This window comes from Poromitra crassiceps, assembly GCF_964638095.1.
Source record: "Poromitra crassiceps genome assembly, chromosome: 11".
NCBI lineage: Eukaryota > Metazoa > Chordata > Actinopteri > Beryciformes > Melamphaidae > Poromitra > Poromitra crassiceps.
The window spans coordinates 11005982-11022843 of record NC_139643.1 but is presented as its reverse complement, the minus strand read 5'-3'; the positions used below and the strand labels follow the sequence as shown (position 1 = coordinate 11022843).

The following is a 16862-nucleotide window of genomic DNA, read 5'->3' as shown; positions in this document are numbered from 1 at the left end:
GTAAGTCATGTTGTAACGTAGATACAGGAGAGACTATTTGTTTCGTATTGCAAATAGAACGACGGACATAATAATAAAAATGCATCGGACTCACAAGTGTGCAAGGATTTCTGTGCGTGACGATATTTTTTCGGATGGCAGATAAAAATACGCATACCAAACTTCGGACTGTGTGTAAACTCCGCCTGATATTCAGACTGAAGATTGTTACTGTAACTCATGAACTCATTTCCCCTCTACTCAAGAGGACTGGTCTGGAGCCAGGCTATAAACTCCTTGTCCATGGATCATTTTGATGTTCTGTTGCACCTGTTTTCTTTTGGAAAAGTAAATGCATGATAGCTGTGGGATATTGGATTTAATTTAATTGTTGTATTCATTGTATTTGCACAAAAAAGCTCTGTCCAGTAGCCTAACCTGGAACACTTTTATTTTGAGATGTGTTTGAGTGAGATGGTCTTACTTCATGCAAATGATAAGATAAGATAAGATTATTTGGATCCCCATTAGATGTAAGAATTGTTCTATGAATCTTAATTTTCAAACAAAGTTACAAAAACGTTTGTGTAAGCTGTCAATTGTTGTTTTTAGAAAAAAAAATCGGAATCGGCAAAAATCGGTATCGGCAAGTCAGACTATTCAAAAATCGGAAATCGGAATCGGCCAAGAAAATGGCAATCGGTGCATCCCTACCTGTAATGTTAATTTAATTTTGGACCGTCTGAATATGTTTTATTTATAGAGAGCGAGGCGAACCAACAACAAGCAGAGAAAGAGAAACGGAGATCTGAGAGTTTCTTCATTGCCCAACCGTGACAGCAGCGAGAAAAAGGGAGCTGGATATATCATTTTTCAAAATGATTTACATGGACTGCGGGCGCTATTAGAAAAGGGTGATGGATTTGTCTTGTCAGCTGACATTTGGACAAATAGGAGAGGGCACAGCTTCCTGGGCATCGTGGCCAGTTTCATTGACGGGACGTTCAAGGGGCACACCGTTCTGTTAGGCTGTGATCACATACAGGGTCACCATACCGCTGATCGCATTTACCAAAAGTATGAAAGAATTGGAACGTGCAACGACGTGTTATTCGTGTCATATGCGGGGCAGGTGTTGAAACCGAAAGTAAGATTAGCGCCATCCAGCAGAGAGAGGGAAGGAGGGGATGGTGGGCATGTCTGGACATGTCTGGATGCATGCAGGGGCACGTGTTGAAGCGAGTCATCCTGGAGCAGATGCAGCAGAAATATGACAATGATGCAACCCAGAGGATTATGCGGAAAGCAACTCTTCTGGACCCAAGATACCGGGCGGAAAACATGGATCCCACCGATCTAAGTGATACCCAAGCTGAGCTGGTAGCAGAGATTGTGGCAGCAGTCGGCCCCGCTGCACGCGTGAGAGTGGAGGGTGAAGAAGACGAGTCAGGTGCTTCCACGTCTGGAGCTGTGCCAAAGAAAAAGCAGGGAAATATTTGTGTATTTGTGCCACCAGTGTACCATCCGAGCGTGTGTTCAGCACAGCAGGGATTGTTGCAATGCCACTCCGAAGCAAATTATTGCCCGAAAAGGTAAAGCTGTTGGTATTCTTGGCCAGAAACCTGTAATGGTAAAACGAAGCAAAAAGGCTAATGGCTAAAGGCCTATAGCCTATTTAACCAAGCCCAAAATGTTTAATTTCGAATTCCTTTAAGTTTATAAGATCGTGTGGTGGGCTTGTGTTGTTTAAATCCCTGAAGTTCGTTAATACAAGCTTAACTCATTCACCGCCAAAGACGTCTTTGACGTGTTATAAGAAATAGCCATCCACGCCAAAGACGTGTTTGACGTGTTTTTGGTTTTATTAGTGCAGCGCGTGCAGCAAACACTTTCCCAGCCTGTGACACAGACACAGGTCCCTGCCTTCAAAGGGTAGCCGACAGCACGCGATCAAACACATACCGCAGCTGTTTTTTTGAAATGGGGGAGGAGGCAAGAAGACAAAAGCCGTGAGAAACGCTCCCTCTTTGCAGAGTAGGAGAGAGACGCCATTGTGTACGGTTGTGACAGTGTGCTGAGTTGAGTTGAAGTTGAAGTTGAAGAGATTACAGTAGCTAGTAGCCTATAGTCGTCAGTTTAGTTAGCGTTAGTTAGTTGTAGTATAGTCTGTAGTATAGTTTAGTTAGTTAGTTGTAGTAGTCATAGTCTAGTCAGTCATGGTGAAGGCAAAAGGAAAGACCAAACACCGCATCGCCCTTCGGCGCGGCGGTGCCCGAGCTGTTCGCCTTGCTGCTGGCCTTGCTGCTGGGCAGCGGACACTGGATGATATGTTCTTGGTAGTCAAACCCGTGACCACCATCGATCCGGTTCCAGCGCCTGGTCCCAAACCCAAGCCTCCTGTGTCCCAGCTCGAACGAGACGAGACTGAGTCAGAACTTAGTGACGAGGAGGAGATCGGGGGCAACACAACAGACATGATTCCCCAGGAGGAGCCATTTTCCAGGGCGCATTTGCGAGACGAGACGGAGTCAGAACTTAGTGACGAGGAGGAGATCGAGGGCAACACAACAACAGACATGATTCCCCAGGAGGAGCCATTTTCCAGGGCGCATTTGCGCCGTGCAAAGACGCCCCGGGATTACATGGAAAGTGACTTTGACTCTCAGCCATCAAGCTCCCATTCATCTGAAGAGGAGATGGTCACACCGTTGCCAGTTGTCCATGTCGAGGGGGAGGAAGACTGGAATCCAATGCGACAGGACCCCGATGATCGTGGTAAGGAGTAATTTTGTTGTTGATATATGCATATTGTACAGACAGTACCAGTACCAGCTTCACGCACAAAGTCCCAGTGATGATGTCATCAGTGTGTGTGTGTGTGTGTGTGTGACTACTGACTACACTGTCTCTGCATTCTATGATCGTATAGTTTACTGAGACTAGTACACTACACTGTCTCTGTACTAAATGTGATTATATAGTTTACTGAGACACTACACTGTCTCTCTGTACTAAATGTGATTATATAGTTTACTGAGACACTAGTACACTACACTGTCTCTGTACTAAATGTGATTATATAGTTTACTGAGACACTACACTGTCTCTCTGTACTAAATGTGATTATATAGTTTACTGAGACACTAGTACAATACACTGTCTCTCTGTACTAAATGTGATTATATAGTTTACTGAGGATATATTGCTTTTATTTCAGATGAGGAGCCGATTGTTGCACAACCCAGTGAGCCCACATCAAAGAAAAAACAACCTAGATCAAAAGGTAAGATCTTGTTTCCCTCTTTTGTGTCTTTGTCCAAAATGGCTGATCTACAAGCTCACAATTATACATGTTGTGTGTGTGTTGTAAATTGTATTGTAATGTATGTATTTCTTTATTTACAGGCCGTGGTGCAGATGGAGAGCCAATGGAGGGACAGCAACCCAAGAAGGGGAAAAAGAAAGACACCAAAGGTATGTTCATTTTCCCTCTTTGCCCAATATAGCTGATCTACAAGCTTGTGTGTGTGTGAGTGTGCTATAGTAATGTATTTGTATTTCTATATTTTTATAACACCTATCCTGTATCCAGAGCAGCAATGGTACTGCATGGATGAAGTGCCGTGGGAGCCAGAAGACATCCCGTTCACTGCTGTTCCTGGCCTGCTTAACAGTGCTGCTGCGCTGGAGTCGGACAAGCCAGTGGACTTCCTGGAACTCATCCTTACTGAAGAGCTGCTGCAGTATGTTGTGGACCAGACCAACCTGTATGCACAGCAGACAATTGAGGCTGGCGCAACGAGTGTCAGGCTCGATGCATGGAATCCTGTTGACATTGCTGAACTGAAGGCCTTCCTAGGGCTCCTCTTCCTGACTGGGCTCATTGGAAAGCCTGACCTGGAGAGTTACTGGTCCACGAACGAGGTGCTGGAGACCCCCTATTTTGGAAAGACAATGTCCCGAAACAGGTTCCAGATCATACTGCGTTTCCTGCATTTTACTGACAACACAGCAGTGAGAAACAATGATGACAGGTTGTATAAAGTCCGCCCAGTCTTAGACATGCTAGTGAACAAGTTCCAGGAACTCTACCAGCCAGGCCAGAACATCTCAATAGATGAAGGAACTTTACTGTGGAGAGGCAGATTGAGCTTCAAAGTTTTTAACCCACAGAAACCTGTGCGTTACGGGATCAAAAGTTATGTGTTATGTGAGTCCCAGACAGGATTTTGTTATAATTTGATGCCTTATTGTGGAGACGGTAAATCTCTTGTAGATACAGTGTGTGGTCTCCTGTTGGGGTTGGAACAGCAGGGCTACAAACTGTACATGGATAACTTTTATAATTCTGTAAACATGTGTGATATCCTGCTAGATCTGGGGACACATGTATGTGGCACACTGCGAAAGCATAGAGGAGAACCACCAGCTATCCACCATGCGGAAAAGGCCACCCTGCAACCAGGGGGCAGAATTGCCTTCCACACTGACCGGGTTCTGTGCTTGGCATGGCGGGACACAAATGTTGTGAGAATGGTATCCACATTTCACCAGAACGAGATGAGACAGGTCTTGACGTGGAAGAAAGGTGTGAGGGGGAAGGTGGTGAAGGAGAAGCCTGTCTCTGTGGTAGAGTACAACCAGTCTATGAACGGTGTTGATAGGCTGGATCAAATGATTTCGTACTACCCGTTCATCAGGAAGTCCTATAAATGGACAACTAAATTTGTTCTGTACATGTTCCAAATCTGCCTCCACAACGCTTTTGTCCTGTACAGAGCTAAAAACCCACAGGGCACAGTAAAGACCATGTATGCGTTCCAGGAGAGTCTGATACAGGCGTGGACCACTGCCACAAAGCGCCATAGAGTTCCCTACGCTGACCGTCCGAGTAGGCTGTCTGCCAACCTGGCAAAGCATTTCCCTGTCAGGAATGACCCCACCCCCAAAAATGACAACCCAGCTAAGAAATGCAAGGTGTGTATGGCCAACAACAACAGAAAGGAGACACGTTTCCAGTGTAACTTCTGCCGCATCCCCTTGTGCAGGGTCCCCTGCTTTGAGGTCTACCATGACACCCTGAACTATAAAGAGTAAATTCCCCTCAGTGGTAGAACAAACTCCCCACTGAGGTCAGGACGGCCGAATCCCTGCCCATCTTTTTTTTTAATTTTTTATTAGTTTTCAGTGAGTCCACCTTTTGGAAAAAAAACTCGCCTTTTCAAGCTCCACTTGAGTCCCTCCTGAACTAACCCTTTTGATGTAGCATCTTTCCCCCCCCCCTCTCCACCCCAAACCCCCTCCCCCTTGTTTTTGCTTGTGTTTGTTTTATGTATATGTGTGGTTTAGAATTATTTTCAACTAATCAGTTTATTGCATTATTTTTATTTTTATTACTTTTTTCCCACTAACATTGTAGAAGATTGTTTTCTGTCAAACTGAACTTTAGAAAGCTGTTTTTGGCAAGTTTATTTTCTGTGTAATGTTTCTGGTTATTGTTGTATTACCGTATTTGATTTAATTATGTATTTTAATTTTAATTTTTTTGTTTCTTGAATTTTATATTGTAATTTCAGACCCCAGGAAGAATAATCGCTGCTTGAGGCAGTGGTTAATGGGGATCTTAAATAAATAAATAAACCCCCATCTAGCATCTTCCCCCCCTTCTTCACCCCAAACCGCCCCCCCCCCAAAAAAAAACAAACAAACAAAAAAAACAAAAAAAAAACATTGATGTTACTCTACTGCTTGCTGCAAGGGTGTATCTGTGTAGATGATGTTCCACAGTTGATTCCACTAATGTTGACAGAATGTGACATTGTAAGTCGCTTTGGATAAAAGTGTGCTAAATGACGAAATGTAATCTAAAGAGACACACATGGGCCCCGCGCACACACATTCACACACTCACACTGAGTAAACTGCATTGTTGAATGTAAAAAAAGCACTTCATGTGTATATATATATATATATTTTTTTTTTGTCATTTGTATCATAACGAATAGTATTTACATGTCTGATGTCAATACAGTTCAAAATAAAAGAATTGAGAGCGAGATCTGCCTGAGATTGTCTTCTTTACAAAAAGGCCTTTTTCTCCTATTTGCCTTCTCAAAGAGACCTTTTGGGTGAAAACAGGGTGTATATAAATGGATATAAGTAGAGTACAGAACATGCTAAAAGCTCACTTTTTTTTCCTGGTGAACCCAGAGACGTACATCTTCATTTTGAGGTATTGCAAATCACTCTGGTGCTAATAGATAATTTACTGTGGGTCTTGAAAGATGACCAACAACAATTATGAAAATCTTTGGCCTGTGCTAAATATTGGCAGTCCTAAACTGGCCATGAATGAGTTAATTCATTTAAGATAATTGCATAATTTGTTTTGTATTTATTTTACACAGCAATATCTACTGGTTAATTTTACCAGGCTAATTTATTTTATTTTTGTGTGTGAAATGAAGGTTTTCCCAATGTACATACTAGGGTTGTGTTTTTGCAAATAGAAAGTGCTCTTGTTCGGAAACACCTTGAATTAGTTTTGTTACATTTCCTGAAGTTCGATACATGCTTAATTCGTTTATTTAAGATAGTTGCATAATTAGTTTTGTAGTCTATTTATTTTACGATAAATGATGAAGGTTTTCCCAATGTGCACAGGGTTGTGTTTTTGCAAATAAAAAGTGTTCTTCTACGGAAACAAGCTTGTTTCTTTTATTTCTGTTTATTATAGTAACATTTTTATTTGTCTTATATGGCTATTATTAGGAGGGGGGGTTGATTAAATTTTATGAAGTCGTTGCGGTGCTGTTTGGCTGCCCGGCCCGGCACTGCTGCGAATGCGCATTCACAAACATGTCATGTCACGGAGTCAGGCGCGACTCAAACTGCAGGCTAGTAGGCTGCTCAGTTAAAAACAACAATAAATATGCTGGTCGGTTACTTATTTTATTTAGCCTTCTATATTTTAGAAGCATATTTTTATGTTTACATTTTCTCAGTTTCTGGGATAGTCGGACAAGTGAACATGAAGGAAGAGTAGAGACTTATGGAACCCTGACTGAAGACGTTTGTTTATTCATGTAGCCTAATTAAAAACATTTTCAATGATAGCCTGAGGTGTCTGACTGCTGAATGTAGCCTATTAAAGGCCTTTGGCCTAACTGCAAAGTGCAAACTCAGCAAGCAACAATAAATTAAACAAATAGCCTATAGCAGCATTATTGGGCACCTAAGTAAATACATGCACTGTCTGGCATGCCTAGAATGTCTCTAGAACGTGAAATTAAATAACTTGAAAACTAATAAATGAAGAATCACTTGTAAAAATTTTTTTTAATAAAGTGGCTGGCTGCTCGGTTCTGCCCGTTTTCGTTTAGCATTTATTTGCGTCGGGACTTCACTGCATTGAACTGCTCCGCTGCATGTGCAAAGTTAAAGGCCTCCAAACCCTTTCCACAACTTGCGATCTGCATCAGCCTTGTGACTTTTGCTTCGCTGAGGCGGCTTCTCATGGCTGTTTTGATTCTGTTCTGGAGCGAGAATCCACGCTCTGCACACTGGAGACTGGAATTGGGGGAGGGGGATGGAGGGTGGAATGTTTCACCCCTATTAGACCCTATAGACCCTGTCTATTGTCTCATGTGGCCAACCTATTGAAATGTAAATAAAGGAACGGGGGCAGTCCGGGGGGGCAGTCCCGATGAGAATAGGCCTACAGTAGCCTATATTACAATAGGCTATATATAAAATCTGTGGCTTTCACGGCTGGTGTGAAAGAGCCTACATAGATTAACCAGAGTAGGCCTATATTGTTTGATAAAAATATGTTTTCAGACAATGGGCACGGCGCGCGCGCGCGCACACACACACACACACACACACACACACACACACACACACACACACACACACACTGCTCCCCTACGAGAACCGCAGGCTCATAAATAAAGTAGCTACTCTCACCTCTTGATTAAGGTGTAGGCTATGGGAGTTATTTATTTTATTTATAATAATACAGATATTTATAATAAAACATATATTATAGTTTTTATGGTAGCCTAGCCTATATTATTATTATTATTATTATGGATGGCCCTCTGCAGCTGTACTAAATACGAATAAAGCAAGGCCATAAAAATTAGTTAAAATAAGTAAAAATAGTCACAATATGGCCTACAAAAATATGTAGGCTAAAAGTGAAAAAAAATATGGCCTATATTAACAAAAAAAAATCAGTTCTCAGCCATACTGCTATAGTCTAGAGGGAACAAATAAAAGGAGCTGAATTGCCGTGGAGTGCGCAGTAGTTTTAATGCGTTGATCACAGACATCTCTCTATTATAGGCTATTGCTTTAAGGGATGCGGCCGCGCGCCGGTCAAGCCACTGCTGTTATTTGTAGTAACAATGTACAAATACACACACAAAGGATACTGTTGGCAGAGTACATGAAACATTCCACCCCCCATCGCAAGTGATTTTATTCTGCATGTAGAATATTCAGCAGGAATGCACAAATGTCACACAAAGGAATAATAATAATAATAATAATAATAATAATAATAATAATAATAATAGAGCGCTGCTGTGTGTGTCAGTGTGTGTGTGCGCGTGTGCATTTAGTGTGATTCGAGTAAATCTTATGACGTGATAAGATCATTCATTTTAGCACGGCGCGCTCCGCTCTCTTCAATGAGGAAATGGAAATCCAGACCTTGTAGAAAAGTGTCGATTTTCGGGGTTAGGGTTGAAAGTAATTCTCTCTCTTTTCAGAGGCACACAATTACTCACATAAGACCCTACATTTAATAGTTAATTTAATAGTTAGTTTGTGGATTTGGTTTCCAGGGACTTTAATCATCAAGGGGAGACAAAACACGATTGATTGATTTGATTTCGTAGGCTGAGAGCGAGAGCCTCCCTGCTTGCTGCATATACTGTACTGTAGGTAGTTGTGCACTGCCGCCCCCTAGTGTCCCACTTTGATACCACATACTAACGGCAAGCAGAATTAACGCCGCGTTGCGGTAAAAGACGCTTATTGATCCGTCTACCACTGTATCTCAGATTCTAAATTGAAACGTGTCTTTTTGCTCAAAACAACCTATTTTCTCCGGCTCATAACTAAAGAACGGAAAATGGTATCAATAAACTTTTTTTTGCAGATGATAGAAGAGAGTCTCATCGTTCTTTGTGCGTGTTCGGTGTTTACATAGTAATATCACACAATATTCTGTGGGCCTCGAGATATCACTGAAAACGCTCTGAAACTCTGGCACTGGGAGCGTCCGTTCTCCAAAAGTGGCTGGCACTCAATGAGTTAATGTGGAGAAACACTAACTGACAATACTACTGGAGTGAGACAGAGGAGACCAATCAGCTCCAACTTGGCCAGGACCATCTTGGAGCCCAGACCCAAAAACATATCACATCCTGTCACCATTCCAATCCGGTTTTAGATCCAACTTCTCCACAACCACTGCTCTGTTAAAATTTGCCAATGATGTATCATCTTCATTGGATAAAAACATGCTTACAGGTGCTATATTCATAGACCTCACTAAGGCATTTGACATGGTTGAACACTACCTCCTCCTTGACAAACTTTATGCAATCGGTCTCTCACAGAGTTCCTTACTTTGGTTTAACTCATATCTCCACCACAGACGTCAGTGTGTCTCTATTCATGACAATCAGCCCGACTTTTTGATTATGGAAAAAGGCGTACCCCAAGGTTCATCACTAGGTCCATTGTTATTTTCTATTTTTATTAAAGCCCCAATCAGTAAGATTTTTGAAATTTTTTACTGTAATATAAGAGCTTTTTAGTCACAGGACATGGTAGATTGACTTGTAATAGGGAGACCCTCAACTTTATTTATCCCACACCGCCCTCCATTGGCCAGCCCTGGGACTAAGCAAGTTGTCTGCCACGTCCCGTGGCAATAAAAAAGAAAAAAGAAAAGGATGCGCGCATGCGCTGTACAGCGGAAGCGCTGTCTTCAGGAAAACAAGGAAGTAACTCGATTCGGATTTGCTACGAAAATGATGTTTCACGGAACTATGGATTATTATTTCATCACGTGGTGAGTACCCGATGTCACAACATGTACATAGAGCTTTCTGGCGCTGTGTTTTGTTGACTTTGAACAGCGATATCGTTATCGATACTATTGGACCCAGAGGGCGCAGTTTCCCCAATAGCAAAACTTGGAAAACTTACTGAATGGGGCTTTAATGATCTTCCACACATCTGCTCTAATTGTCATATTCACCTATATGCAGACGACACTGTGATCTATTCCTCCAATACTGATACAGCACAAATTCAGACAGCTCTTCAGACTGATTTTGACGCTGTTCAAAAATGGTTTTCTTCCAACAAACTTTTACTAAATAAGAAGAAGTCCTACAGCATGTTGTTTGGCCCCACATCTGATTCTCTGCTTGTAACCAATAATTGGTCAATCACTTTCTCAGATGGGACTCCACTTGAGAAAGTGGAGGACTTTAAGTATCTGGGCCTTTGGCTTGATTCTCATCTTTCTTTTAAACCCCATATTGATGCAGTAATTAAGAAAATAAACTGCAGCCTGGGAATTCTATATCGCTCCATCAACTGCTTCACTTTTCATGTCAGGAAAATAATTATTTCACAACTGATATTTCCAATACTTGACTATGCAGATGTTGTCTATCAGAGCGCCTCAGAGGCTAATATTCGAGCTCTCAACGTAGTTTACAATAGCCTTTGCAGATTTGTTTTGAGGTGTCCTTATAGAACCCACCACTGTCATATGTATGAGTTACTTAACTGGTTAATGCCTAAAGCTCGTAGACATTCACACTGGCTGCAGTTTGTTTTTAAATGTATTTTCTTTAATTATCCCTCATACTTAAAATAACTCTTAGTTCCATTTAGATCATCATATAGTCTCAGGCATGCTGAGCATCCATTCTTTTTCGTTCCTAGAATTCACAAAGAAATTGGACGTCGTGCATTTAAATTTAAAGCTCCATCTGACTGGAACAATTTGCCTCGCTCACTTAGATCTATCACATCTTTTCATTCCTTCAAGGCATCTCTCCTCACTTATCTTCAAACAACCTGCTCCTGCTTCTAATTATGTTTGACATTTTGAAACAACTTGCTCATGATACTTCATGCATGTAATTTCACCTTATCTGGGTATGTGTACACTTACAGTATCTATTCTCACTGTATGTATTATGCTATCTTTGGGGACTAAGGGGTTGGGGAGTGGCTAGGCCTGGGAGTGCTTCTTATGTGTACTGTATGTATGAGTGTATTTGTATGTTGTTTGTTTTATGTAACACCTGTTTTCTTTCTGTATATTTGTGCTAAGGACCCCCTCGAAAACGAGATGGTTCATCTCAAGGGGTCTATCCTTCTAATAAATTTGAAATTTGAAATATCTGAAATATGAAAATAATATACAGCATTTATTATTGAGGAAACAACAGACAAGTTGAACAGCTCTACCTTCTTCTCTGTTCTGTGGCACTGCGTCGCCTTCAAACCACGATGGTGGATGGATGGTGGATGGATGGTGGATGGATGACAAGCAAAAAATAAATAAAATGTGAAAAACAAATCAACCAAATAAAAATTGATTGAAGAACATAAACACTTCACATAAGAACAGAGCAATGAATGGATGGATGATGGAGGGAGTAATGTTAATTAGCTTGTTATGCTACATTGTCACTAAACAGAGAATTGGACACTTGCTTCCATCTTGGAACATTCTAAAGGGGGGGGGGGTGGGGGGGGGGGCGCTACCTGGCTCAGAGTGGGAGTGGGTGTGGCCTGTACCTGGTACTGTACCATTGGCTGTTTTCCCCTGCTGGTCCTGCCATTTGACCTCTGCATCACAGCAGAGAGAGAGAGAGAGATGATTGGTCAGACTGCACAGACCCTCTGACTCCCTTAGAATATAAGATGCACCTAGATCCTCACATTCTGTACTTAGGCCTTCTTAGTCCTTAAAGCCCCCTTCAGTGTATTTGGTCATTTTTAAGATATTTCCTATGTTTCTGACTCATGTCCTGACAGTGTTAATTACAGCCACACTGTTCTCCAAATACTTTTTGACAAAAAACTTGTTGATGACGTATGACTCAATGGAACGCTATAGTACGTATGACAATTCGATTCTGAGTGCGGATGAGTTGGCATGTTTCTTAACTAAGTAGCTAGCTGTTAGCTGCTGGCTGTAACCACGTTCACTCTATGTTTCTTAACTAAGTAGCTAGCTGTTAGCTGCTGGCTATAACCACGTTCGCTCTATGTTTTTTAACTAAGTAGCTAGCTGTTAGCTAAGCCCGCTGGCTGCTGGCTGTAAGCACGTTCGCTCTATGTTTCTTAACTAGCTAGCTAGCTGTTAGCTAAGCCCGCTGGCTGCTGGCTGTAACCACGTTCGCTCTATGTTTCTCAACGAAGTAGCTAGCTGTTAGCTAAGCCCGCTGGCTGCTGGCTGTAACCACGTTCGCTCTATGTTTCTTAACGAAGTAGCTAGCTGTTAGCTAAGCCCGCTGGCTGCTGGCTGTAAGCACGTTCGCTCTATGTTTCTTAACGAAGTAGCTAGCTGTTAGCTAAGCCTGCTGGCTGCTGGCTGTAACCACGTTCGCTCTATGTTTCTTAACGAAGTAGCTAGCTGTTAGCTAAGCCCGCTGGCTGCTGGCTGTAAGCACGTTCGCTCTATGTTTCTTAACGAAGTAGCTAGCTGTTAGCTAAGCCCGCTGGCTGCTGGCTGTAACCACGTTCGCTCTATGTTTCTTAACGAAGTAGCTAGCTGTTAGCTAAGCCCGCTGGCTGCTGGCTGTAACCACGTTCGCCGGGCTATTTCAAGTCACACTCTTTCCAACGGGGCCATCAGCTTTGAAATCTGTTGACCGCTTGTTGAGATCTCAGCAATAATGTGGCTATTATAAAGCGTCTTTGAGTGTTTAGAAAAGCTCTATATAAGTCTGATCTATTATTATTATTATTATTATTATTCCTAAGCTACTGTTTCATAACTTTACTAACTAACTAAACTAACTATAGCACCGAATCAGATGGCCTGCGACTACACAGCAGGAGCTTGTAGAACGTTGAGAACGTTTGAAACAGCTGTAGAACAGCTGGCTGGACGGGGGCTTCAAGCCTCAGTTTGGAGCTTGAATGGAATACTGATATTTCATGATACTGACTGTAGGTCACTGATTCTTCATTAACATCACTAACATTGCATTTATTATATCAGTGACAGTGTGAAAGACATTTTAAGAAGTAGACAGAGAGCTGGTGGTGAATCTACACACACACACACACACACACACACACACACACACACTTGCCTTTCCTCGTCCCACCAGGTGTAGTTGAGCCTATACGCCTATCTGGCTCTGAGACAGACAGACAGACAGACAGACACACAGACAGACAGACAGGATGGAGGTGACATCCGCATGATGCAACAAAAATGAATGAATGAATGAATGAATGAATGGACAATGACTGTCTGGACATACTGGTCTGTAGCTACTAGACACAAAACACACCTGGAGTCTGTGGAGGTGCAGGTGAAGGTGCAGATGAAGGGGCAGGGGTAGGGGGTGCGGCGGGTTTAGGGGGTGGTTGTAGTTTGAGTGGGGGAGGTGGGGCAGGTACCGGGGCAGGAACAGGAGTTGGAGGAGGGGCTTGGGTAGGTACAGAAGCAGGGGGAGGGGCTGGGCTAGATACCGAAGCAGGGGGAGGGGCTGGGGTAGATACCGAAGCAGGGGGAGGGGCTGGGGCAGGTACAGAAGCAGGGGGAGAGGCTTGAGCAGGAACAGGGGCTGGGGGAGGGGCTTGGGCAGGAACAGGGGCTGGGGGAGGGGCTTGGGCAGGAACAGGGGCTGGGGGAGGGGCTTGGGCAGGAACATGGGCTGGGGTAGGGGCTTGGGCAGGAACAGGGGCTCGGGGTGGTACTTGGGCACTAGCTGGGGCAGGAGGAGCTGACCGGGGTTGGGGAGGACCAGGAGGAGGCGGGGCTTGCATTCTTATGGCAGGAGGTGGTTGATGATTGACAGAAGGCAGGGCCTGTTGGTGTATAGGGGGAGGGGCCTGTTGGTGTACAGGGGGAGGGGCCTGTTGGTGTGTAGGGGGAGGGGCCTGTTGGTGTACAGGGGGAGGGGCCTGTTGGTGTGTAGGGGGAGGGGCCTGTTGGTGTACAGGGGGAGGGGTCTGTTGGTGTGTAGGGGGAGGGGCATGTTGGTGTACAGGGGGAGGGGCCTGTTGGTGTGTAGGGGGAGGGGCCTGATGGTGTATAGGGGGAGGGGCATGTTGGTGTACAGGGGGAGGGGCCTGTTGGTGTACAGGGGGCGGGGCCTGTTGGTGTATAGGGGGAAGGGCCTGTTGGTGTACAGGGGGAGGGGCCTGTTGGTGTGTAGGGGGAGGGGCCTGTGGGTGTACAGGGGGAGGGGCATGTTGGTGTATAGGGGGAAGGGCCTGTTGGTGGACAGGGGGAGGGGCCTGTTGGTGTGTAGGGGGAGGGGCCTGTGGTTGTACAGGGGGAGGGGCTTGAAGATAGACAGGAGGGATGCCGTGGGAAGCCATTGGTGCTCCTGTAGTGGGCATGGCCAAAGATGAGGGACAGCAAAAGAAGAGTTTAGAAAAAACAAAGAAAAAGATGATCAGAAAGATGGATGGAAAAGACAACATACAGATATAAAGACAGACAGACAGAACTACCAACAGTCAGATAGATATAAAGACAGACAGACAGAACTACCAACAGTCAGATAGATATAAAGACAGACAGACAGAACTACCAACAGTCAGATAGATATAAAGACAGACAGACAGAACTACCAACAGTCAGATAGATATAAAGACAGACAGACAGAACTACCAACAGTCAGCACTGAATCTGCTGGCTCCTTCCAGAGTAGCCTGGGTGAACCCAACCTTCAACGTATGCCTGTAACGTAAGTTTTCTTCCTGACTGATAGTACATAGAGGTCACATGGAGGCTGGGTTTACCCAGGCTACTTCCAGAGCTATCTAGTAAGAGAGTGGCGCCAGCGGAGGTCCAAAATGCGTGACATGTAGCCAATGAAAAGCCAGGAAGGAGGCTCGCGATACGTTTGAATGCATAAAATAAAGCTGATAATATACAATTTGATTCTTTAAATGTCTGACTCTTTCAAAGTACATCACAAACTGTCCATTTTGCTGCAACTCGATGACACTGCTTAATCCAGAACCTTACTTCCGGGAACTTTTGTGAGGTAAAAAACTGGTCCATTGGAGTGAATGGAGATGTCGCAACTCTTCTATTATACAGCTTTTTATTTTATTTATTTAACCTTTATTTAACCAGGTAAGTCATTAAGAACAAATTCTTATTTACAATGGCGACGGCTCTGGCTCCTTCTATAGCAGCATCTAACAGCACACGAAACAACCAATCACGACTGGTTTCAAGGAAGTGTTCTTTCTGTTCAGTGACCAGATTCAAGGAGACTTTTTCGTGAGAGTAGAAAGCCCTTTGATGTAGTGAGGAAAGCCGTCCTTCTTGTTTTGGGTCTGTTGCTAGGCAGAGCGAAACGGTTTACGGCCGTAGCAACAGACCCAAAACAGCTGTCCTCGCTACTTTCTGCTCTCACGAACATCTCTCGTTATATTCTAACAGTTTGTTTGAAAGTAATTTTGTAATTTTGTGGTTATGGCCGAAGTGGCTGCGCAAACCGTTTCATTTCACTTCCTGATCTGCCCGGCCCGCACACAGACTATAATCATCAAGACAACACTCGCCGATTCACTCGGCGTTGGTCTCATCTACTATTAGAGGTAAGATGTGAGGCATCAATATTAAATTTAGACTGTTTAACTCATTGAGTGCCAGCCACTTTTGGAGAACGGACGCTCCCAGTGCCAGAGTTTCAGAGCGTTTTCAGTGATTTCTCGAGGCCCACAGAATATTGTGTGATATTACTATGTAAACACCGAACACGCACAAAGAACGAGGAGACTCTATTGTATCATCAGCAAAAAAAAGTTTATTGATACCATTTTCCGTTCTTTAGTTATGAGCCGGAGAAGATAGGTTGTTTTGAGCAAAAACAGGCGTTTCAAATTAGAAGCTGAGATATTGCACCTTTTGTGAAATGAAGCATTTCAAGCACATTCACTGATTCTGAAGCTAATATTTTCTGATGTAGTGACGTGGTGTAGTTGTGTGGTGCCCTGCGTGCCCCACCCCCCTCTCCCCCCCTCAGCTGCAAACTCCTCCCCACACTAACACACAGCCTCACGCACCCAGCGTCTATTTTCGGAGCGCTCCGTTTTTGTGCGCCGGCTCCCAGCGCGACACGGAAAAGCCAAACTGGACTGCTGAGAATGGTTTGGCCCTTCGGCGTCGGGTGCTGCTTTTCTGGCGGCTAATCGTGTGGAGAAACCATACAGCAGAGAGAGGCTCAGTTGTGGGCGCGGATTGACTGCTGTTCGCAGCCAACGTCAGCTCCAGCCAGAGCCATCTATATGGCTCTGGCTGCAGCATGAGCGGTTTCTCTTTCATCACGGGGCTTTTTCCTGCTGTTTTCCTGACCTTTCTCTAATCTGGAGAGCACTGTCGCCACCTAATGGGTCCGTAAAATAGGTTATACACCTTCAATAGCTACAATATTTGTACAGGAGATGCCTGAGGCTTTGATCCACGTCCCACCGTCAAAAAACGCATTTGACGCCGATCGACGTCATTGGCACTCTACGTCACTATTTACTTTGACGTCGATCGACGTCATTGGCACTCAATGAGTTAATAACAATCGAAAATCTTGCTCATAGCTGCTTTAAAATTGAGAATGAAAAGCCATTATGTGCAGTCCTGA

At 43.9% G+C, this 16862-nt stretch overlaps 1 protein-coding gene across 1 annotated transcript in view; it reads right to left on the bottom strand.

The window, feature by feature from the left end:
• The window catches only part of LOC310784827 (regulating synaptic membrane exocytosis protein 2-like), a gene marked incomplete at its 5' end in the record, with an annotated part of 108190 nt that overhangs the window by 16734 nt on the left and 74594 nt on the right, over positions 1-16862 (bottom strand). Inside the window, one exon of the mRNA XM_083645866.1 lies at positions 13535-14029. Within this exon, the coding sequence (XP_083501992.1) occupies positions 13535-14029 (495 nt within the window). The remainder of the gene's footprint in view (positions 1-13534; positions 14030-16862) is intronic.